Genomic DNA, 25833 nt, shown 5'->3' on the forward strand with positions numbered 1-25833 from the left:
CTGACATCCCAAAGCCATCAGAATGACAGTAGAAGACACATGTCAAGACAGTTACCATATGATTTTCCCTAAAAGAGATTCAGTAATCTATGATTTCCCCTGCTTAAATTTTATCTCACGCCTTCTTCCCTGATCAGTTCAACAGGAGCAGCCCTTAGATGCAAATCTTCTCACTCTTACCCTCAAAGTGTGTCTCATGCTTTTCAACAGAGGCCATCCTCTTGGAGGAAGACTTGTACTTTTGGCCTGTAGCCCCACCCTCCTTCCTATGGCGTTCTTACAGCCAGTTCTTCAGTGAGTGGGACACTTTCCAAATATAATAGCAAATGGAAACTTCTAATTACATCTGCACATATTAATGTTCCAAATGGTGGTTCCGGTTCTGGTGAGTGCTTATAATTTTTTGTTACCTCAGCATCCATTTTCAAATATGTTTAACTTTTAATAACAGAAGCAAGTCTCAATCACCACTGACAGTTTCCAATACTATACCCCACGCAAATGGCTCCAGCTGGTGGCCAGACATAAACATGAAGTGACGTGATATTAAGGCACTGCTGCAGCTTCAAACTCGGGTTCAAGTTCCTTCAGCCTCTGCCTTTTCACCTGCTTGCTTTAAATCCACCAGTTAGAGCTCTCCAGAGGAAACTTACCCGGATAAAGTTGCTGACCCAAAGGTGGGTAGGTGGGTCCCTCCCTCCCCTCTCGTGTGTGTGTCCTGTAGGCATGCTGTGTACCACCCAGGGTCCCTAAGTACTAAAAACTCTTAAACTTTCACACTGCTGTGTCATTGAAACCATGCCTACAATCCAGTCCCTGAGGGCGAGGCCACCCTGAAGGGACAGACTCATGCAGGTGGATCCCCTGCTCTTGCTCTTCTGTCCCTGTCGCTGGTGGTTGCTGGGGAACAGTAGCTACCAGCTAAGTTGATAGAGACACTCGAAGAGGTTCATTCAAAACACTGGTCCCTGAGCAGCCCAGTAAGCTTTTAAACGCATAACATTTTGTTTGGGTTTCAAACAAGTCACAAGACACGGATGCGGCTGTGGCTGATGGCTATTTGGATGCTGCCCAAGCCTGGCAGCAGGAAGCAGCTTCAGACTGCAGCAGGGCCGCAGAGCCCGACAGCCAGGACTTGGGGCACCCAGGGCACCAGCAAGACGCACAGAAACGTTTTGAAAAACATTTTAATATACTTAAAAAAAAACATAAAAGGGAAAATCAGAAGTCTTTGGAAGTTTCCTACTGTTTTTATGTCCCATAGCAAATCCGAGGAGGACGCTGCAAACTTTCAGGTCCCTGGCGTTTTGAAGGTGCTCATTGGGTCCTGGCCACCCGGCCTGCTCAGAACCTGGGCTGGGAGGCTGAGTTCCGCGCGAGGGGTGGAGGGAGGGGAGGGGGTTCCTGCCGAGGCGTGGCCGCGCGGTGCGGGAGCCGGAAGCCTGGCGGGGCAAGGGCATCCTGAGGGGCGGATCCGGGGGCGGAGCCTCGCGGGCTGGAGCAAAGAGCTGCGGGGGCTGAGCGCAGAAGTAGCGCGAGGCTGGAAGCGGATCCCGGGCGCCGCCAGGTAAGAAGGCTCGAGGGCCTGCTGGGGTTGGGGTGGGCCGAGCCGAGGCGGCGGCAGTCTGGGCCTGGGCGGAGGGTCTGCGGCGCTACCCTTGTCCTTGCTTTCCACTCGACCCCCCCGCCGCCGGGCGAACCTCCCGACGCCTGGCCCTTCCGCCCGTCACCGCGGCCCGGTGTCCTGGCCGAACCCTGGCTTCGTTTTATCTACGAGGAAGGAGAAACGGGGAGCGCGCCCTCTCCAGAAGCAGCCTCCTTCCCCCGCCGGGCAGCCTCGCACCCAGGCCCACTGCCATCGCTTTCGTCTCAAGGGAAGCTCCAGCAGTTTAGAGGAACTGCGCCGGGGGGAAAGGCCAGCCCTCCGTGGTCACGGCCGTTACTCTCTCCCCTCGCGGTCTAAATGTAGAATTTTGAAAAGCAGGTGTCGGGCGAAACGGACTTTTTTTTTTTTTTTTTGAGATGGAATTTCGCTGTTGTTGCTCAGGCTGGAGTGCAGTGGCACGATCTCGGCTCACCGCAACCTCCGCCTCCCGGATTCAAGCGATTCTCCTGCCGCAGCCTCCTGAGTAGCTGGGATTACAGGCATGCGCCACCATTCCCGGCTAATTTTTGTATTTTTAGTAGAGACGGGGTTTCCTCTTTTTGGTCAGGCTCTTCTTGAACTCTTGACCTCGTGATCCGCCCGCCTCAGCCTCCCAAAGTGCTGAGATTTACAGGCTTGAGCCACTGCGCCCGGCCGAAACGGACGTTTTAAGTACGACGTGGTGTTTTGTTCTCTTGGGTCGGCTCAGGCCGCACCCTTGTTAGAGTCTGACTGCTGACTTTTAAAAAAACAACATTAACCCGGAGGCGGAGGTAGCGGTGAGCCAAGATCGCGCCATTGCCCTACAGCCTGGGCAACAAGAGGGAGACTCAGCCTCAAAAACAAAACAAAACCACGAAGAACAAACAAACTAAAACCAACATTAGGCAGCGCGCCTTTTATGGCCGTTTAGTGATACCCAGGCTCTCCACTGGTCATTTCTGGAAGTATTTAACAGCACTTTGTCAGTAAAACAATAGGCTTCACTTCATAGGGTAGTTGAGATGATTGATGGAAAGTGCTCAGCACAAACGCAGTGGCTGCTAATTATTTCAGGTACCCTGCGATCCCTGAGTAGTTGTTCAAGTTCTCCACTCCTGGAGATTTACTCCCAGTTCCCTGAAGAAGGCACAGAGCTCAGAATGTTGAGGGAGCTGGCAACGTTTGCCAAAATATATTAGTCCATTCTCACACTGCTATCAAGAAGTACCTGAGACTGGGTAATTTACAAAGAAAAGAGGTTTAATTGGCTCACAGGTCTTTGGACTGTATAGGCTTCTGCTTCTGGGAAGGCCTTAGGAAACTTAGAATCATGGTGGAAGCAGAAGGGGAAGCAAACACACCTTACTTGCCGGAAGCAGGAGGAAGACAGCAAAGGGGGAATACTACACGCTTTCAAACAACCAGATTTCATGAGAACTCTGTCACAAGATAGCACTAGGGGGATGGTGCTAAACTGTTAGAAACCACCCCATGATCCAATCACCTCCCACCAGATCCTTCCTCCAACACTGGGGATTAAAATTCACCAGGAGATTTTGGTGGTGTTTTAGTCCATTTTCATGCTGCTGGTAAAGACATACCCAAGACTGGGTAATTTATAAAGAAATAGAGGTTTAATGGACTCACAGTTCCACGTGGCTAGGGAGGCCTCACAATCATGGCAGAAGGCAAAAGGCACATCTTACATGGCAACAGACAAGAGAGAAATATGAGAGCCAAGTAAAAGGGGAAACCCCTTATAAAACTATCAGATCTTGTGCGACTTATTCACTAGCACAAGAACAGTATGGGGGAAACCGCCCCCAATGATTCAATTATCTCCCACCAGGTCCCTCCCACAACATGTGGGAATTCTGGGAGTTCCAATTCAAAATGAGATTTGGGTGGGGACACAGCCAAACCACATCACAAGGTCTTGCCTAATGGCTTGCATTCAATATCATAATCATATGGGCCCTTAAAAGTAGAAGCGGCTCCTAAATATTTAATCAGAACTAACAGCTTCTTTGATAGCCGTGTTGGAAGAAACATTTCCAACCCAATGTAAAGTAACCTGGCCCTTATGCCAGGTCACCGTCTAACGCAGTGGTTCTTAGTGTGATCCCTGAACCAGCAGATACGGAGCCCCCGAGTGCTGGCTCAGAATGCACATTCTTGAGCCTTACACTAGCCCCACTACATTAAAACCTCTAGGGCTGGAGTCCCATCATCTGCTTAAGAGCCCTCCAGGTGATTCTGATGCTCCCTAAAGTTTGAGAACCAGTGTTATGACCCTCTTTTATTTTCGTCCTAGTCTTCAGCACCAGTTGGTGTAGGAGGTGAGACCTACTTCACAGTAGTAAATATACTGATAAGTGAATTCCTTAAATGTTATTAAATAATTATTGGATGTGTTAAATGCTTTATGTTCACATTTATTTGGATCGCATATATATGTGCATACATATGTGTATTTGTGTGCGTATATGTAATATATATGTATATGTGTTTACATGTATATGTAATATATATTATATATGTTTATATGCAGTTGACCCCAAAACAATGTGGGGTTAGGGAAACTGACCCCCCCCAACAGTTGAAGATTCAAGTTTAACTTTTGACTCCCCCAGAACTTAATTACTAATAGCCTATTTTTGACCAGAAACTTTACCAATAACATAAACAGTTGATTAACACACATTTGGTGTGTTATATGTATTGCCTACGGTATTCTTGTGATAAAGATAGAGAAAAGAAAATGTTACTTAGAAAATCATAAGGAAGAGAAAATCCATTATAGTTCTGTACTATAGTTATTGATACCACGAGTTTATGTCGTCTGTTTACAAGATGAATTACCTGTCTGAAATGGCAGGCGACCACAACTGCGGACCTCAATCTGTGGTGCGTATCAAGCAGTTCAACTGTTTTTTTGGTAACATCATGACTTTTCTATGCTTCTTGGGAGCGTGTCCAGCATCACTAGAGGTACCGTGTATGGGTCTCATGTGTCATTCAAGTTTTACACTATTGTGCTTAACACGATAAAGAAAATACTCAAGAACTGCAAGAGATCACCTTTTACTGTGATATGCAATTTTCTAGAGAGGTAGACGGCTCACAGATAATTATCAACACATGATACTAATCCTATCCCTGATGATAAGTAGATCCTTGCAACACTTGAGCTCACTGCAGTAGCAACAGGAGGTGACTACGGCATTATTAACAGTACAGTATATACTATAGTTAATTTTATGCAGTATGATTTAATACTGCATCTTTACATTTGTTTACATTTCTCTTGACTTTAAATGTTGCCATGTATGGTCTGTGTTTGTGTGTGTAAGTTTTTATTTTTTGAGACAAGGTCTTACTCTGTCACCCAGGTGGGAGTGCAGTGGTGTGATCTTGGCTCACTGCAGCCTCAACCTCCCAGGCTCAAGCAATGCTTCCACCTCAGCCTCCTGAGTAGTTGGAACTACAGGCACACGCCACCACACCTGGCTATTTTTTTTGTAAAGATGGGGTTTTGTCAGTCTGGTCTCAAACTCTTGGGCTCAAGCAATCCACCTACCTCGGTCCCTCAAAGTGCTGAAATTACAGGCATGATCCACCATGCCTGGCTAACACATTTTAACTTTATAATAGATTTGTGTATGTTTTTGGGTAGTGATTAAATAAACTAGTATCTCTATACATTTTATGCATTCATGACATACCTAAATTTTTCTTAATTTTTAAAAATATTTCTAGGCTATGCAGTTTATGTAACAGTTTTTTCAATTGCAGATCTCCAAAAAATTTTCCAATATATTTTCTTAAAAAAAAATTGCATATAAATGGACCCCTGCAGTTCAAATCTGTGTTGTTCAAGGGTCACATGTGTGTGGGTGTATATATTTAATTGATATTTGGGGAGCCGGTTGAGGCTTTTGGATGGACAGTAACACGTTTTCCTACTTAAAACAGTGGAAATAGGCTCATTGCATTTTCTACCCAAATACCTAGAACATTTGCTATCTAAAACATTTTCAGGAACTTGATAAGAAGTGCCTGTATTTGTTTTTGTTTTTTTCTTGGAGATACTAAGTTTAAGCTCTTTTTTAAAAATTGTACTTTAAGTTCCAGGGTACATGTGCACAACGTGCAGGTTTGTTACATAGGTATACATGTGCCGTGTTGGTGTGCTGCACCCATTAACTCATCATTCACATTAGGTATTTCTCCTAATGCTATCCCTCCCCTGCCCCCCAACCCCAGACAGGACCCGGTGTGTGATGTTCCCCTCCCCGTGTCCGTGTGTTCTCATTGTTCAACTCCCACTTACGAGTGAGAACATGTGGTATTTGGTTTTCTCTTTTTGCGTTACTTTACTGAGAATGATGGTTTCCACTTTCATCCATGTCCCTGCAAAGGCCATTAACTCATCCTTTTTCCAGCAAAGAACTGTAACTCATAGTATTCCATGGTGTATATGTGCCACTTTTTCTTTATCCAGTCTATCATTGATGGGCATTTGGGTTGGTTCCAAGAATTTGCTATTGTGAACAGTGCCGCAGTAAACATACGTGTGCGTGTGTCTTTATAGTAGAATGATTTATAATCCTTTGGGTATATACCCAGTAATGAGATCGCTGGGTCAAATGTTATTTCTAGTTCTAGATCCTTGAAGAGTTACCACACTGTCTTCCACAGTGATTGAACTAATTTACACTTCCGCCAACAGTGTAAAAGCATTCCTATTTCTCCACATCCTCTCGAGCAGCTGTTATTTCCTGACTTTTTAATGATCACCATTCTAATTTCTTGCTTCTCTAGTTCTTTTAATTGTGATGCTAGGGTGTCAGTTTTAGATCTTCCCTGCTTTCTCTTGTGGGCATTTAGTGCTATAAATTTCCTTCGACACACTGCTTTAAATGTGTCCCAGAGATTCTGATACGTCGTATCTTTGTCCTCCTTGGTTTCAAAGAACATCTTTATTTCTGCCTTCATTTCGTTATGTACCCAGTAGTCATTCAGGAGCAGGTTGTTCAGTTTCCATGTAGTTGTGCAGTTTTTAGTGAGTTTCTTAATCCTGAGTTCTAGTTTGATTGCACTGTGGTCTGAGAGATAGTTTGTTGTGATTTCTGTTCTTTTACATTTGCTGAGGAGTGTTTTACTTCCAGTTATATGGTCAATTTTAGAATAATTGCGATGTGGTGCTGAGAAGAACGTATATTCTGTTGATTTGGGGTGGAGAGTTCTGTAGATATCTATTAGGTCTGCTTGGTCCAGAGCTGAGTTCAAGTCCTGGATATCCTTGTTAATTTCCTGTCTTGTTGATCTAATATTGACAGTGGGATGTTAAAGTCTCCCACTACTATTGTGTGGGAGTCTAAGTCTCTTTGTAGGTCTCTAAGAACTTGCTTTATGAATCTGGGTACTCCTGTATTAGGTGCATATATGTTTAGGATAGTTAGCTCTTCTTGTTGCATTGATCCCCTTGCCATTATGTAATGCCCTTCTTTGTCTCTTTTGATCTTTGTTGGTTTAAAGTCTGTTTTATCAGAGACTAGGATTGCAACCCCTGCTTTTTTTGCTTTGCATTTGCTTGGTAGATCTTAATTCATTGTGAGCAGCCTTCCACGCCCATTCTTTTCCTGGCTATGCAGTTCCCCACCATGGAAGTGTACCATAATATACTCATTTCCTTATCTTTGGATGTGTGTGTCACTACATTGTTGCTATTTTAAAGTATGCCAGGCGAGGTCGCTCAAGCCTGTAATCCCAGCACTTTGGGAGGCCGAGACGGGCGGATCACGAGGTCAGGAGATCAAGACCATCCTGGCTAACCTGGTGAAACCCCCGTCTCTACTAAAAAAATACAAAAAAAAAAAAAAAAAAAAAAAAAAACTAGCCGGGTGAGGTGGCAGGCACCTGTAGTCCCAGCTACTTGGGAGGCTGAACCAGGAGAATGGCGTGAACCCGGGAGGCGGAGCTTGCAGTGAGCCGAGATCGTGCCACTGGACTCCAGCCTGGGTTACAGAGCGAGACTCCGTCTCAAAAAAAAAAAACTTTAGAGTCAACTTACGCACCACCCAGGAAAACCTGCCCTTCCTTCATCATGGGGAAGACTTGTCCCTACATATCTTCTTTGAGGGATTTTTCAGTTGTGCATTCTTCAGAAGAATTAAAAATTCAGAACAGTAGCAATATTATTAGAACAGTCTTTAGGGACAAACCCGCTGTTATTAATGAGTCCTGAGATGTTTGGAAAGGAATTGAGTGTTGATGCTTTCTGAGTGTATCTTGCATTTAAGTGCTTGGTTTGGGTGGAATGGTAGCACTTTTGGTTCATTTGTCATCTACACTTACCTTATGGGCATCTTCGTTTTTTTTTTTTTACTTAAAATGGAGGGTGTTTTAGACTAGGGAATAGTTTTACCAAAAGATAGATGATTTATAACTACTAGAAAAGGAACATAGTCATGTGTGGATTTTCCGGATGTTTCTGATTGTAAAAGTAATACTTTGTTAATTATAGAATATTTGGGGAAAGGATGGAAAAAAGTAAAGGATCAGGAAGAAAAATAAAAGCCGTAAATGATCTTGCTTAGTGTTAGTTACCATCTACGTTTTAGGGCATTTATAAAATAGCCTTAAAACAGTCAGCTATTTCTTTTTCTGCCTCCCACCTTCCTCCGCCCCCCATACACATACACACACTCCACGTGAATGTTTTGCTCTTAGAAATTCGTATTTTGGCAGTGGTTCCTAAAGGCCTGGTCTTATTTTGATCAAACAGCCTGACCTGGGCATCTACACATAGCTACTTCCTTTCTCTGCCATCTTGGCTTCCCCTGCAGTGTGTCATGGGATCAGCTATAGCAACAACCAGCCGGTCATGTGGAACTGAAGCTAAGACTTGACACTCTCCATCCATCCCAGAAAACTGAGGGCTTCCTTAGGTTTGATGCCTGAGGTCTTCCCTGCTTATTCAACCCAGGGTGTTTCTCTGGCTTCCTCATCTCACATCACCCTTTGTCTGCCTTCCCATCGTTCACCCCCCAGCACTCCCTCCCCACGCAGTTTCTTCCTCAGGTAACCTCATTACGCCTAAGTTGCACTAACAGTGGCCACAGCTTTTTGAGTGCCATCTTTTGCCAGGCATTGTGCTATGCAGTACACATAACTATCCCCATGCTTACTGGCCAAAGCATGATCAGAGGTTAACACACAGCAAAGAGGTGACAGAGCCAGAACTATCTGGCCTTGTTCAGAGGCCTCCACACTGAATTGGAACACCTGTGAAAGCAGGCCAGTTCTTTCTTTTTTTTTTGAGATGGAGTCTCACTCATCACCCAGGCTGGAATGCAGTGGCGCAATCTCGGCTCACTGCAAGCTCTGCCTCCTGGGTTCACGCCATTCTCCTGCCTCAGCCTCCCAAGTAGCTGGGACTACAGGCGCCCGCCACCACACCCAGCTGATTTTTTGTATTTTTATAGAGGCGGGGTTTCACCGTGTTAGCCAGGATGGTCTCGATCTCCTGACCTCGTGATCTGCCCACCTCGGCCTCCCAAAGTGCTGGGATTACAGGCGTGAGCCACCGCGCTCCACCCAGGCCAGTTCTTTCTAAGGCACTTCATCAAAGAACAGCTCTCCGTCAGGGACCCTGTGTGTTGTGGCGGTGTGATTTATGTCAAGGACCATTCCAAGGGAAGTGTCCTGAGCCGGCAGCTCCTGCCAGCCTGACACCTTTCCAGTGCCTAACCCGAGTCAGAGGTTCCTTCCTTCCTGCTTCCATGGGGATGCCTGACATTGTAGCTACATTGGCTTTTTGTTTGTCTGTTTGTTTGGAGACAGGGTCTTGCTCTGTCATCCAGGCTGGAGTGCAACGGTACAGTCACAGCTCACTGTATGTAGCCTTGACCTCCTGGGCTTGAGCGATCCTCCCACCTTGGTAGCTGGGACTACAGATACGTGCCACCATACCAGCCTAATTTTTTTAAACGTTTTTATTTTTGTAGAGATGGGGTCTCACTATAATACCCAGGTTCCGATCATGCTATACTTAACTTTTAGGAAGTGTCTGGAGCTCTCTGTTTGGGGACCTCAGACCAGTACCTTCCTCTCCCTACTCACTTGCAGCACTAACCTGAGACTGTAAATCACCCTTCCTACTCAGAAACCGCTGAAAATGGGGAACCAGGCAGGCCCCTGGCAGCTGCTGGAGCCCAGGCCCCTGGGAAGGTCCACATGGGGGATGGTGTCCCATAGCAGGCTGTAGGTTTCAGAGCCCAGTGGCTGGTGGGGAGCCCTCAATTTGTAAGGAAAGGCCAGGCCACAGTTGTCTTTCTTCCTGGTTCCTCACATATCATAAAACCACCTCTTTCTTACCTCCACCACCCACATCTCCAGGCTTGACTCACTGATTGTTTTCTTTTTTGGACAGTGTCAGACCCTGCCCTTTTCCTGGAGCTTCTTAGTCCTCCACTGGCCTGTATCAGCAAATTCCTAAGTAGCAGATGACCTTCAAGATGTGAGAGGTGATGATTCCACAGAACCTGGAAGGAAGGGACAGGAAGGATTGTCAGGATTGTCAGTTCCCCAGGGAACTCTGCATTTCTGACTTAGGGAGGGTAGGTGACTCACCCTTCCAAGAACCCATCTGTCTGTCCGGGCCTATGGGACTCTGGAGAACAGAATATGGAGTGCCCTGGTTTACAGGCGCTGCCACCTCCTTATTTCAAGATGGGTTCAGGGATGTAGGGTTGGAGTTGGGAAATTTCTTTTTTTTTTTTTTTTTTTTTTTGAGACGGAGTCTCGCTCTGTTGCCCAGGCTGGAGTGCAGTGGCTGGATCTCAGCTCACTGCAAGCTCCGCCTCCCGGGTTGACGCCATTCTCCTGCCTCAGCCTCCCAAGTAGCTGGGACTACAGGCGCCCGCCACCTCGCCCAGCTAGTTTTTTGTATTTTTTAGTAGAGACGGGGTTTCACCGTGTTAGCCAGGATGGTCTCGATCTCCTGACCTCGTGATCCGCCCGTCTCGGCCTCCCAAAGTGATGGGATTACAGGCTTGAGCCACCGCGCCCGGCCTGGAGTTGGGAAATTTCTTAGTTCTGCTATGGATGCTTTGTACTTAGGCGAGTTCAAAACCTCCCCATGCCTTAGCTTCTTTACTGGGTAAAGTAGGGTTGGAGGCATTTCAGCCTTTCCTTCTCACCTGATGCTATCACTACACATCCAGGCATTTGTATAATGGAACCTTACAAAGTTGCCCAATACCTCTCTTCATGTGCCCAAAGAGAGCAAGCAAGTGTCCCCATTATAATTCTTACAGTGAGGAGCCAGAGCTTCCAGGTATGCTGAGCCGTTGCTCCCTGTTCTGCTGCTAAATGCATGCTGGTGCCTTCCAGGGTCACCCCTTTGGTCTGATTCACTTAGTGCTGTGGCTCAGAGAAGTGGCCCTCTGTTTCAGCCAGCAGCTTGCGGTGGGGCCAGTAGAGTGGGAACCACAGTGGCTGTATGAGTCAGTGTGGTCATATTGTCATTTGAGTCCCTAACCCTGACGGGGAAGATAGTGTTATTCCCACGGTGTGGTAGTGCACGCTGGGGCTTATAGGGACTGAGCCTACTGAAGGGTATATGGTGCTGTGGGTTAGAGCTGGGGCATGGCCCGGGGATTCAGTGTGCCTTGACTTCCCCTGTAAGTGTTCCTCTCAGAAGCCTCCTTGGCCTTCCAGCCCTTGGTTTTTGAGACAACCAGCAGTCATTTGTTGGTTCCTGACAATCCTTCCTGTCCCTTCCTTCCAGGTTCTGTGGACAATCACAATGGGAATCCAAGGAGGGTCTGTCCTGTTCGGGCTGCTGCTTGTCCTGGCTGTCTTCTGCCATTCAGGTGAGTGCTCCAGTCTCGGGACACAGATCTAGGCTGCCTTGGACATGAACTCCCTTCTTAAGCCTCGGTTTCAGCCCCAGCTCCTCCTCCAGGCCTGGCTTTCTTTCTTTTGCCTTCCAGTGTTACAGGTCTGGGGTTGTATGACAGCTCCTTCCTGTGTTATGACCTTGTCCTCAGTGGGGCATCTTCCTGAGTTACAGCCCTGTCCTGGGTTACAAGGTGGCTTTTGGCAGGGGTGGGTCAACACTCGGCGGCTGAAGTTTCGCTCCTGTCACCATAAGCTGCTTGGGGACACCAGTGGATACCGTTCTTAGAGTGCTGTGCAAGTCCATTTGGGGTCCACTCTGCTTAGAGCCATCCGAGCTCAGTCCTTCTGCTCTTGGGCTCCTCCTATGTTTTAATGATGATGATGGTCATAGTTACAGCAGCAGCAGCTAACTAACCCTGACAGCATTTATGTGCCAGTCACTACTCTAAGCATTTTACATGTATTTGCTTATTTAATCCTCATGCCAACCTGATGGAGTTGGTGGTATTTTTATCCTTGTTTTACAAGCAACAAGATTGAGGGCCCCCCCCAAATTAATAACTTGTCAAATAACACACAGAAGTGGTACACTGGAATGTGAACACAGTCTGGCAACGGCTCTTCCCTCCTGCCCCAGGCCACCTGTCACTGGGCCACCGCTTCCCCTCAGTCACCCTTCCCCTGGTTGCTGGAGGAAATTGTGTGCTTCTGAGTCAACTTCTATAACAGTGGAAACACACATGCTTCATTGTAAGGATCAGATGTGGTTGCCTGCCTGTGTCATGTTGGTATAACGTCTTGGCTGCTGCTGGATTTTTGTTTTTTATAAATATGGTTGGTGGGGGGAGCAGAAAAGGAAGTAGCAATACAGTGAGCAATTTGAAAAAAGATTTCCACACCACCGTAGCATGTCTTAGAATATTAGTAGCAACCGGCCGGGCGCGGTGGCTCAGACCTGTAATCCCAGTACTTTGGGAGGCCGAGACGGGCGGATCACGAGGTCAGGAGATCGACACCATCCTGGCTAACACGGTGAAACCCCGTCTCTACTAAAAATACAAAAAATTAGCCGGGCGAGGTGGCGGGCGCCTGTAGTCCCAGCTACTCCGGAGGCTGAGGCAGGAGAATGGCGTGAACCCGGGAGGTAGAGCTTGCAGTGAGCCGAGATCCGGCCACTGCACTCCAGCCCAGGTGACAGAGCAAGACTCCGTCTCAAAAAAAAAAAGAATGTTAGTAGCAACCATATATTGACTGCTTATTGTTTACTGGGGACTGTGCCAGAGCCTGTCTCATTTAAATCCATCTAACCATCCTGGGAGGTCGGTGCTATTACCTCCCATATTACAGCTGAGGAAATGAAGGCAAAGTAGTAACTTGCCCCAGGACACACTTTAATATGCTCTCCCTTTCTGAGCAGAAAGAGAAGTCACAGCACCCCTCCCTCCACTTCTGTGATTCTAGCCAGGGTACACAGTAATGTGGTTCACCTGTGTTAAAACACTATATTTTTTCTATAGTTATTTTTTATTTATTCATTCATTTTTCTTTGTTCCTTCTTTTTTTCTGTCTCTGCTGCTTAAGTTGGAATATTTTCTAGAATTTTAATAGCCCAGTGATATCCTACTTCTAGCAGTCTGCATTTGTTTATGGAGCAAGCTTGGGACCATCAGCTTCTCTCTGACAAGTCTTGGGTTGCACATCAGCCCTTTCTCAGAGAATTGAGATGTGAAGCTCACACGCCCACAGATGAGAGGCCTTCTTTGCTGCTGCCCAAAGGGTCTGAGGACCCTGCAGTGGAACTTTCCTCTGAACTCTGCCTCTCGTAGTCCAGGGGAAATCTCGTCTACCCTGGCTTAGTGGCTAAAATATCAAACCATTGTCCACTGACCTATTGCTTTTTTGTTTGTTTGTTTGTTTTTTTCAGGGGGACAGAGTCTCACTCTGTCGCCCAGGCTGGAGGGCAGTGGCATGATCTTGGCTCACTACAACCTCCGCGTCCCAGGTTCCAGCGATTCTCGTGCCTTTGTCTTTTGAGTAGCTGGGATTACAGGTGCATGCCACCATGCTTGGCTAATTTTTGTGTTTTTAGTAGAGGCGGGGTTTCATCACGTTGGCCAGGCTGGTCTAGAATTCCTGACCTCAAATGATCCACCTAGCTCAGCCTCCCAAAGTGTTGGGATTACAGGCCTGAGCCATTGCACCTGGCCCTGTTTTTGACCTCAGTTTCCCCCATAATCTATAGTTTCCTTCTCTTCCCACTCAGGTCAATAAGAACATCATGGTTAACCAACCTTGGATTTTAGGACTGACAGCCTGAGTTTGAGCTCAGCTTGGTCACTTAGTAGCTGTGTGGCTTTGAACAATTTAGTTAACATCTTAGTCTTAGTTTTCTCTTGCAAAATGGGGATGAAGATAATTGGGCCTACTTTCTCTTTAACAATCCTATGAAGAGCTTTAACAATCCTATGAAGAGCTTAGCACATCGATGCACAGATATTTGAACACTGAATGAACGTGTTTGCCATGAATACTTTTGCCCACAGACGTTCCAACCATGGGTTTTAGCCTTTCCTTCTAAAGGTTTCTCAAGAAGCCAGATGAGCCCAGGATCTGGTCAGTACAAAAATCCACATGTACAGGTAACCTTTTAAAATGACCCTCAAAAATGGCCAGTCTCAAGAACAACACCTGTCATCTTAGATTCTTTCCATTTCATGCGCATGAATACACGTCAGGCACAAGGAAGGGACCAGAGAAAAATTGCATCTTTGTGCCTTCTCCTTGTGGCTTCCCTCTCATACAGTCATGACAGCCACAGGCTGACAGTGGGGGAGAACAAACAAAGCCAGTGGATAGGGCCCTGCCCACAGGCCCCGAGGCTGCCGCCAGCTCTGCTGCTTTGTAGCCAGGTGTCCTTGGGTGAGTCACGTCACCTCTCCAGACATCTGTCTTGTTATCTGCAAAACAGTGGGGAAGGAGGAGGTTGGTTTTATTTTATTTTTATTTTTTTATTTTTATTTTATTTTATTTTATGTAGACATGGGTCTTGCTCTGTCTCCCAGACTGGAGTACAGTGGTGCAATCTTGGCTCACTGCAACCTCCACCTCCCAAACTCAAGTGATTCTCGTGCCTTAGCCTCCTAAATAGCTGGGATTACAGGCATGTGCCACCACGCCTGGCTAATTTTTGTATATTCTGTAGAGGTGGGGTTTCACCATGTTGGCCAGGGTGGTCTCAAACTCCTGGCTTCAAGTGATCCACCCACCTTGGCCTCCCATAGTGCTGGGATTATAGGTGTGAGCCACCACACCTGGCTTAGTTTTTGTTGTTGTTGTTGTTACTGTTGTTGTTTTTTAAAACTAATATTTCAAGGCATTAATCTGGAACCTTCACAAGTCACAGGGAACCTCTGTTGGGTAGGATTTCACACCTGTGAGGGCAAGCATGGCCATTTCAGATGCTCTAGAGAACTGGGTTCCTGTCTGTGCTCAGGAAGTGAGGACCCACCTTCCTTCCACTGGACTTTCCACTGAAAAATCTCCTCCTTCCATGGTGATAAACCTAGGCTTCAGCCTTAGAACTAGAAGTCAGCTCTTGGGCTCTAAAACCCACACTTGGTTTAACCATGACATTCTTTTATGAAATTTTACATGTTTCCTCTTTGAAAATGTCTTTTCACACAGGTGGGTACTGCCAAATACTGATTACATGGCAGAAGTCACATGGCAGGAAGATAGTTTATCTCTGATGATGGAAAAGGGGTTATCTATACAAAGCAGGACAATTTCCTTCCAACTCTTGCTTCCTCAGTCTGTCCCCATCACGTGTGTGGACTGTAACTCATCTTTTCTTGTCACTGTTGTTATAAAAATGGAGAAGGAAAAATAACCTAGTAAAACCTGACAGCTAGCAAGGATGAGTCCTAAGAATTGACTGGGAGCAATAATTGTTTTTCAAACTAGGGAACTGGAGGCAATTTGCTTCTGATGTAAGATGACCCTCATGTTGTGTCTGCTGGTACCCAGCTCTCCTATGGCCATGGGTTTAAAGTGCACAGCTGTTGTCTTTGACAATGTGTACTCCTGGCATTTGGTCAGTCCCTTAGAAGCAGGTAGTTCAGTAATGATACCTTATCCCAGAAGTTATCAAACTTTTTCTCTACGGGACCAGCTGGCAATTTTTTTTTTCTTTTTTTAATAGTTTCACTCTGTGAAATGCTGAAATGCAGTAGTGCAATCTTGGCTCACTGCAACCTCTGCCTCCTGGGTTCAAGTGATTCTCCTGCCTCAGCCTCCCAAGTAGCTGGGATTAGATGTGCGCACTACTATGCCTGGCTAATTTTTGTATTTTTAGTAGAGACGGGGTTTCGCTATGTTGGCCAGGCTGGTGTCAAACTCCTGACCTCAGGTGATCCATCCTCCTCGGCTTCCCTAAGTGCTGGGATTACAGGCGTGAGCCACCGCGCCTGGCCCAGAGAGTAAATATTTTAAGCTTTGCAGGTCAAGAGGCAAAATCAAGGGTATTATGAGACTTACCTCAATAATAAGAGAAGAAACAAAATTTTCACAGATTTTTTTTATTGGCAAAATTCACAACATAATAATTGAGTCCAACCATATAATACGCATCTACTAATGAGGGGAATAGAATTCTTTTTAGGGGGATAACCATTTGCTTAATTGAGGTTCAAAATTAGTGTTCCTTCTCATCAAATCAATTGCAGATATTCGTCTGTTAATACTGATCTGTGATGACATTTTATGTATTTCATTTTTGAAAATGTATTTTCATGCAGATAGGTATTGCCAGACACTGATCATCAACCCACAAGGATGTGATTTAATTGGGCATATTCATTGCTTGGAAGACACTTATAGAATTCTGTTTGTTTCTCTTGGTAATTTCCTTTTAACACATCATTACATTGCAGACTAATCTCCTTCCAGTTGCAGGTTAGGAGGAAGCTTCTCAATTGCACAGTTAGATGGATTTTCAAATGTGGATATTTCCTTTGTGCTTGCATCAGGTTCCAAAAAATGTTGCTGGAACTGTAGTTTCAATTTGGAAAGATATGACCGCTATACATTTGTGCGGGAATGGAAGTATACCACAAGTTGCCGACTTTGGGCCCACATTAATGGAGATGGTGGGCTGCCAGGGAACAAGTCAGTGTTGCTTTAAGAGATCCTTACTTTCTTCCTGATTCTAGGTCATAGCCTGCAATGCTACAACTGTCCTAACCCAACTACTGACTGCAAAACAGCCATCAATTGTTCATCTGGTTTTGATACGTGTCTCATTGCCAGAGCTGGTAAGAGCCTACCCTGTCTGTCTCCTAAATGTAAAGGGGTAATAAGTGCCTGGGAAGAAAATTGTGCCACTGTAATCGCCATTAGACTTGCATCAAGTAATAGCTGCTGTTTATTAGCATCAGGTGTGTGTTGCATTAAGCACTTTGTCCATGCATTTTATTTTATTTTATTTATTTTTTGTTATACTTTAAGTTCTAAGGTACATGTGCACAACGTGCAGGTTTGTTACATATGTATACATGTGCATGCATTTTAAATTTAATGTTTTATACTTCTAAGGGTGATCTTTTATTTCCATTTGATAAATGTGGAAACTGAGGCTCAGCTTAAGCAACAAACTATTGTCAAATAACCAACTCAGGAATTGAACATGGAAGTCCATCTGTTTCCAAAGCTTTGTACCCTTTAACAGAAGCCCTGTGCTGCCTCCCAAACCTTGGATAACCTACTGTGTGCCCAGCAAAAGGTTAGGAGCTAGGGATGCAAAGATAAAGAAAAGACACATACAGTTAAAATTATGACAAAGGCCTGTTTGACTGTCCTACATGACTTTCTGTATGCCTCTGTCTCATTCTATGGGGTGTCTGGTATTTTCAGAGTCCTGAGGAGACTCAAGCTGAGCTCAAAGGACAAGTAGGAGGTAAGAAGGATAAGTAGGAGGTGTGCCTGTGAGGGGCAATATCTGGTACCAGGGCTCGGTAGCCTCAGAGCAGCACGCTCATGAATGTGGGGGTGGACAATACTAACATGCACCAGTCCTGTCCAGTCTGCATTTTCCAAATTTGTGAGACTACGGAATATTCACCTCCATCAACCCTGTTAAAATGGAGTTTAGGAAGTGGTAGACAGAGGAAAGAAACCAGCAAACACATGCCCTTTGTTCTTGCTGGTATAGTTCTGGATAGAATCGATGTGTGCAAATGATGCCAGCAAGGAATGATGGTTTCAGAATGTTCTTAGTGTCCAAGGTAAAACCCCAGGCTTAGATTTCTAAGAGATTAATAATAAAAACACTCCACAAGGTTCTTTGTACTCTTAGATCTTCTACACCAACTCCCCCCAATGTCAACATCAAGAAATGGTGAACATGTCAGGTAAACTCAGAAAAGCCTTGGGACACCCACAGGTTCACAAAAGCCTGAGATAAAGAAGATTAACTTCCCCAGAAAGGAGAAATCCCTCAATAACTAAAGACAAATTATAGTTACCCTGTCTAAAAAACCAGGAGCATCTGATAATTTTGATATAAATTGCTGAATTGCAGCTAAAACTGCAAACCCTCCATTCAGAGTTCTTGATTCTGTAGGGGACCAGTCCCTCTGCCTCCATTGGAAGACCGTGTTCATTCACTGTTAATGTAGAAAGCATAGTAAGGCCCCTAGAGAAAACGTGGTCATTATATATGAGCACAGAAGACCTGGCTCTTTAGCTTGATCAACTGTGTCTCTTGGACTCCTCACTACGAAGTATAATTTAAGTATAATTTCCAAATGAGATGATCAGAGCAATTACTATGTGTTGAATGAATATTAGAGCAGCAATTAGTAGCACTGACTTCTGTCTTGCCAGTTAGTTCTCTCCACCTCTGTTTTTCATTTATGAAATACGTGTTGGACAGCAGAGGTAGGGAGGAGAGGAAAGGAGGTCAGAGCCAAGATCTTTTTCCAGCTCTTAAATCCCAAAATTTCTTATAAATGGTTAATGTAAACAAAAATGAGACACACCTATGAAAACGACCAAACTCCAAAACTCTGACAACTCCAGATGCCGGTGAGGATGTGGAACAATGGGAACTTTGTTTTTTTGTTTTGGTTTGTTTTTTGTTTTTTGAGACAAGGTCTTGCTGTGTCACCTAGGCTAGAGGGCAGTGGTGCAATCTCTGCCTCCAGGGTTCAAGTGATTCTCATGCCTCAGCCTCCTAAGTAATTGGGGATTACAGCCATAAGCCACCATGCCCAGCTAATTTTTATATTTTTAGTAGAGACAGGGTTTCACTCTGTTGCCCAGGCTCATCTCAAACTCCTGGCCTCAAGTGACTGCCCGCCTCGGCCTCCCAAAGTGCTGGGATTACAGGCATAAGCCACCACGCCCAACTGCAGTGGGAACTTTGATTCATTCCTAGTGGGAATGCAAACCAGTATAGCTACTGTGGATGACAGTTTGGTAGTTTCTTACAAAACTAAAATATAACACAATATATAATACTTGATATTTTGATAATTATGTACAGTATATATTTTATAATGACTGTGTTACTGGCTTGTGTATTTACTATATTTTTAAAATCATTTTATCATGTACTCCTTCTACTTACTTAAAAAAAATGTTAACTATAAAACAGCCTCTCGGGAGGCTGAGGCAGGAGAATTGCTTGACCCGGGAAGTGGAGGTTGCAGTGAGCTGAGATTGCGCCACTGCACTCCAGCCTGGGTGACAGAACAAGGTTTTTTTTTTCTTTTATTTCTACAAAGAAAAAAAAGACAAAGCAAAAAAGAAAAAAAAAAAAACCCAGCCTCAGCAGGCAGGTCCCTTCAGGAGGTATTCCAGAAGAAGGCATTGCTGTCCTAGGACAGGACAGCCCCATGCGTACTTTTACCCCTGAAGACCTTCTAGTGGGACAAGATGAAGAGGTGGAAAACAGTGATACTGATGATCCTGACCCTATATAGGACTAGGCTAATGTGTGTGCTTGTGTCTTCATTTTTAACAACAAAAAAAAGTTTTTAAAATTAAAAAAAGTAATAAAATAAAAAAGCTTCTGACCGGGTGTGGTGGCTCACACCTGTAATCCCAGGACTTTGGGAGGCCGAGGCGGGTGGATCACGAGGTCAGCAGATCAGACCATCCTGGCTAACATGGTGAAACCCCATCTCTACTGAAAATACAAAAAATTAGCTGGGCGTGGTGGCGGGCGCCTGTAGTCCCAGCTACTCGGGAGGCTGAGGCATAAGAATGGCATGAACCCGGGAGGTGGAGCTTGCAGTGAGCCGAGATCCAGCCTGGGTGACAGAGTGAGACTCCGTCTCAAAAATAAATAAATAAAAATAAAAAAGCTTATAAAGTAAGAATAGAAATAAAATATTTTTGTACAACTGTATAACATGTTTGTGTCTTACACTATTATTACAAAGGTAAAAACATTTAAAATTAAGTTTCTAAAGTAAAGTGGCAGCAAACTAGGGTTGATTTCTTAAAATAAACTTAGTATGGACTAAATGTACAATATTTAAAACATCTACAGTAGTGTACACTAATGTACACATTCACCCACCACTCATTCACTGACTTCCAGTCCCACAAGCTCCATTCACAGTCAGTGCCCTGTATAGGTGTACCATTTTAAAAATCTTTGTATCACATTTTTACTGTACCTTTTCTATGTTTAGATATGGTTAGATACACAAATATTTACCACTGTGTTACAGTTGCCTACAGTATTCAGTAGAGTAACATGCTGTACAGGTTTGTAGCCCAGGAGCAACAGGACATACCACATAGCCTGAGTGTGTACTAGGCTAGTCCATGTAAGTTTGTGTAACTGTACTCTATGACGTTCGCACAGCGACGGATATGATGGTGCTATGCAAAGTAAGTCTAGAAGAGAGACAGGTTGGCTGCTAATTCAACCAATATTTACTGGCATCCTAGCAGTATAAACCATGGAAGTGTAAGCCAGGTTAAATTAGTCTTGAAGGGGCCTCTGATGACAGTGCCAAGTGGTCATTGCTATAATGACGTTCTGAACAAGGACCACATTTAAGGGTGCCCAGGACAACTGAAGACTGTTGGCTTTAGATAGACTTGAGCCAAAGTATTCAAAAAGAGTGGGGAGGAGAAAACCTTTAACACTCCAGGGACTCTGATGTAATCCACTTTTATGTGAATAATTCCGGGGCTGGCTTTGGTGAGAAGATTACCATCGTAAGGCTGTTGTTTGAATATGATAATTCAAGTAAAGCACTTTGATATGCTGCAGGACACATAGTAAATGATTAATTGGTAGCAATGATTAATAAATTACTGTCTGTTCTCCCCAAGCTGCTAGGCTTCCCTAATTAAAATTCTGATAGCTTTAAAGCTTTTCAAGTTCCAGTGCTTGCTTACTATTACATAAAGCAGTAACTTGTCTGAATCACCAGCAGCCTCTAGTACAATATTAGAAGCTTCCAGTTATTTAGTTAAGACTCCAGCAAATAGAGGCATTTCTAGAATACTCTATCTGGACTCTGCCACTTGACCAAACTTCATTAAATTCCAGTCCAAATACCCATCCCCTCAGAGGAGAAGGAAAGGACAGTTACGCCTGCAGTTATAAACTGAGAAGTGTTGTATTCCAGGCTGTTCATGGAATTGGGTAAATTAGCTACAAACCTGAAATAAGGAAGTATGCATCTGCATTTTTTTCTTTCCAGCACAGAAGATAAGAAAACAGTTTCAGGGCAAGGACAAATACCTTCTTATGACCCAGTATCTAGCATATAGGCACTCAGTTATTTTTGGAGAAGAAAATCTACCATAACACCACTCTCTCAACTAATACATTTTTCACCTAACATGCTTTTTCTGAATATTAAAAAACTACGATAAGATACTTGGAGCATATACTTCTGGCCTTTATTTTCCTGTGTGCCCAAGGCTATTTTTCCAAAAATGGGACCATGATGGCATGTTTTTGTAGAAACTTTTCTTGTCTTACTGAATAATCTAATGATTTTTAAAATTAAATATTTTAAAAATAAATCATCCATGTGGCAGATTTTAAAAACTCAATAGAAACAAACGAAATGTATTCTTCCATGATGATAACACCATTAAATTACTTGGGAATCCTTCTAGAGAATGGCAGAAGTATGTATACTTGGGAGTGGAATTGCTCAGTCAAATGGATAACTCTATCTTTAACTCTTTGCGGAAATGCCACATTTGTCCAGAGTATCTGTACCATTTTACATTCCCACCAGCAATGTTTGAGGGTTCCAATTTTTGCCACTTCCTTGCAACATTTGCTATTTGCCATTTTCTTGATCTTAGCCATCCTAGTGAGTATAAAGTGGTATCTCACTGTGATTTTGATTTGCATGTTCCTAATGACTAATGATATCAAGCATCTTTTCATGTACTTATTGGCCATTTGAGAATCTTCTTTGGAGAAATGTTTATTCAAATCCTTTGCCCGTTTTTTTTTTTTTTTTTTAAAGAGCCAGGGTCTTGCTTTGTTGCCCAGGCTGGAATGCAGTGGTACAATCGTAGCTCACTGCAGCCTTAAAGTCCTGAGTCCAAGTGATCCTCCTGCCTCGGCCTCCCAAGTAGCTAAGACTAAAGCTGCAACACCCTGCCTGGCTAATTTTTAAATTTTTTTGTGTGTGTAGAGTTGGGATATCACTATGTTGCCCAGGCTGGCCTTAAGCAATCCTCTCACTTCAGCCTCCTAAAGTGCTGGGATTACAGGTGTGAGCTACCACACTGGCCTCATTGCCCATATTTTAATTGGGTTAATCCTTTTATTGTAGAGTTTAAGAATGTTTTCTATATCCTGGATACTATGCTCTTCCATATGACTTTAAAAAAAAAAATAGAGAGGTGGTCTTGCCATGTTGACCAGGCTGGTCTCAAACTTCCGGCCTCAAACGATTATCCCGTCTCGGCCTCCCAAAGTGTTGGGATTACAGGTGTGAGCCACCGCGCCTAGTGTTTTCCATGTGATTTGCAAACATTTTCTCCCTTTCTGTGAGTTATCTTTTTATTTTTTGATAATGTCCTTTGAAGCACAGAAGTTTTAAATTTTGATGGAGTCCAATTTACCTATTTTTCTGCCCACACCCCACCTTTTTTTTTTTTTTTTTTGAGACGGAGTCTCGCTCTGTCGCCCAGGCTGGAGTGCAGTGGCCAGATCTTGGCTCACTACAAGCTCTGCCTCCCGGGTTTACGCCATTCTCCTGCCTCAGCCTCCCTTTTTTTTTAAATCAAGCTCCTTCCATGTTAGCACTCATAGGCCCATGTCATTTCTTATCTACGTGGACTTGCATTGTAAGAAATTCTATTGTAATTTCTTTAAACACTTTTTAAAAATTAATGGACTGGGTTGTTTTCAGGCTTTTTTCTGTACAGATACTGTCCAGTGAGCATATATCTTAACCTCTTTTATACATAGCTTTGGCTGGGCATGGTAGCTCACCCCTATAATCCTGTCACTTTGGGAGATTGAAGCAGGAGGATCACTTGAACCCAGGAGTTCAAGACCAGATGACTGGGCAAGAAAGTGAGACCTTATCTCCAAAAAATAAAAATAAAAATAAAAAAAGAAAAGGAAAAGGAAAAAAACCCCAAGTAACTTCATAGTGTAAACTCTGAAAGTGGAATTGCTGGATCAAAGGGGACATGTGTTTAAAATCTTGGCAGATATTACCAAATTTCCCTCTTAACAGTATAAATGCCTGTTCCTCTCCCATCCCACACCCACAGCTATACTGGCTATGATGAGACCTTGGTTTTCTGGAAAAGCTCTATTTAGAGGTGTATCATTATTTACTTAATTGTTCTCCTTTTTAACCCACCTGGGATGAGCATCTTGTCTAGATGTCTCTACTTGCACAGGATACATATGAAATACAATTGAGGGTTCAAAGGCAGATACAGAACTCTTCCCACTTACTTTCTTACCCTTGTGTGTGTGTCTCCCCACAGGGTTACAAGTATATAACCAGTGTTGGAAGTTTGCGAATTGCAATTTCAATGACATTTCAACCCTCTTGAAGGAAAGCGAGCTACAGTACTTCTGCTGCAAGAAGGACCTGTGTAACGAACAGCTTGAAAATGGTGGGACATCCTTATCAGAGAAAACAGTTCTTCTGCTGGTGACCCCACTTCTGGCAGCAGCCTGGTGCCTTCATCCCTAAGTCAACACCAGGAGAGCTTCTCCCATACTCCCCGTTCCTGCGTAGTCCCCTTTCCCTTGCTGCCGCATTCTAAAGGCTTGATATTTTCCAACTGGATCTTGTTGGGAAAGAATAAAATTGACTTGAGTAACCTGGCTAAGATAGAGGGGCTCTGGGAGACTTCGAAGACCAGTCCTGTTTGCAGGGAAGCCCCACTTGAAGGAAGAAGTTTAAGAGTGAAGTAGGTGTGACTTGAGCTAGATTGCATGCTTCTTCCTTTGCTCTTGGGAGGACCAGCTTTGCAGTGACAGCTTGAGTGGGTTCTCTGCAACCCTCAGATTATTTTTCCTCTGGCTCCTTGGATGTAGTCAGTTAGCATCATTAGTACATCTTTGGAGGATTGGGCAGGAGTGTGTGAGCATCCTCTCTCACATGAACGCTTTCGTAAACTTCAGGGCTCCCGTGTTGCCATGGAGGCATGCCAAATGTTCCATATGTGGGTGTCAGTCAGGGGCAACAAGATCCCTAAGGCAGAGCTAGAGGACTTCTGGAAGGGAAGTGGGTAAGTGTTCCAGATGGCAGGGCATGAAAACTTAAGGGAGATACAAGTGGCTGAAAGTCGTTTTTCCTCTATCTTTAAATTTTATATGAGCTTTGTTATCTTTCACTGGAAAAGTGTAATAGCATACATTAATGGTGTGTTAAAGCTATTTCCTCTCCTTTTTTTTTTAATTGGAACGGTGGGATATCTTGGATTTGCCACACACAGTTACAGAATGAACACTCCGTACATGTGACTGGCAGTATTAAGTGTGCTTATTTTAAATGTTACTGGTAGGAAGGCTATTCAGGTATGTGTGTATACAGTATGAATGCAATGGGAACAACCTTTGTGGTTACAGTTTGAGACTTCCAGAGGTCATCCTTAATAACAACAGATCTGCAGGGTTTTACCGTCTGCATCCAGCCTTCTGTTAACTCCTAGCTGACTCAGCATAGATGGTATAAAATACCTTTGTAAGGGCTATTAGCACAGTCACACACGTTTGAGGCTTTCAGAAGCTCTTTCTAAAAAATGATACACACCTTTCACAAGGGCAAACTTTTTCCTTTTCCCTGTATATTCTAGTGAATAAATCTCAAGATTCAGTAGACCTTAATAACATTTGTATTTTATGATCTTGGCTGTATTTAATGGCATCGCCTGACTTTTGCAGATGGAGGAATTTCTTGATTAATGTTGGAAAAAAAAAAAAAAAACCCTTGATTATACTCTGTTAGACAAATTGAGTGCAGTGAATGATGCCTTTCTGAAAATGAAATATAACAAGTGGATGAATGTGGTTATGGCCCAAAAGGATAAGAGCATATGCAGTATGCTTAATGGCAGTAACTGAAAGAAAACATCCTGAGCAGTGCCAGTTTTCTTCTGTTGATGCCATTCCCTGAACATAGAAAAATAGAGACTTGCTTATCAAAACTTAGCATTACCTTGGTGTTCTGTGTTCTCTGTTAGCTTAGTGTCTTTCCTTACATCATCTTTAATCCTCAGTTTCAAGACAAAATACTAGGTGTGACTCTTTCCTCAATAGGATTTTTTTTTTTTTTTTTTTGGCCTAAGGAAGTACTGACCATGCCCACAGCCACTGGCTGAGCAAAGAAGCACATTTCATGTGAGTTCTAAGGAATGAGAATGAATTTTGATGAATTTGAGCAGAAAATGAATTTCTGGGAACTTTTTTGGGGGCGAAGGGGTGGGGAATTCAGCCACACTCCAGAAAGCCAGGAGTCGACAGTTTCGGAAGCCTCTCTTAGGATTCAGATTCAAGGATGAGATTGACTTACTGCTATCTTGTGTCATGTACCCACTTTTTGGCCAGACTACATTGGGAAGAAGGTGGTCCTCTAAAGCAGAATCTGGGTGCTGCTAAATGGGGAGATGGGAAGAGGGTTGTTAAGCTGTCCAAATCAACAACGGTCATATAAATGGCCTTAAACTTTGAGGTTGCTTTCTGCATAAAGTTGCTGTGACTCATGCTATAGACAAGGTTGAGTACCTGGACACAAAGGCAATCCTGTAATGTAAAGATGTTTATGGTATTGCCTTTG

At 44.0% G+C, this 25833-nt stretch overlaps 1 protein-coding gene across 1 annotated transcript; it reads left to right on the top strand.

Moving 5' to 3' along the window:
• Positions 1–1448: 1448 nt before the first annotated feature.
• CD59 (CD59 molecule (CD59 blood group)) lies at positions 1449–23875 on the top strand. Its single transcript, XM_008002479.3, has 4 exons — positions 1449–1567; positions 11424–11508; positions 16747–16848; positions 23534–23875. Exons 2-4 carry the CDS (start codon positions 11442–11444, stop codon positions 23743–23745), a joined length of 381 nt encoding a protein of 126 aa, XP_008000670.1. The 5' UTR covers positions 1449–1567; positions 11424–11441; the 3' UTR covers positions 23746–23875.
• Positions 23876–25833: the final 1958 nt, after the last annotated feature.

This window comes from Chlorocebus sabaeus, chromosome 1, assembly GCF_047675955.1.
Source record: "Chlorocebus sabaeus isolate Y175 chromosome 1, mChlSab1.0.hap1, whole genome shotgun sequence".
NCBI lineage: Eukaryota > Metazoa > Chordata > Mammalia > Primates > Cercopithecidae > Chlorocebus > Chlorocebus sabaeus.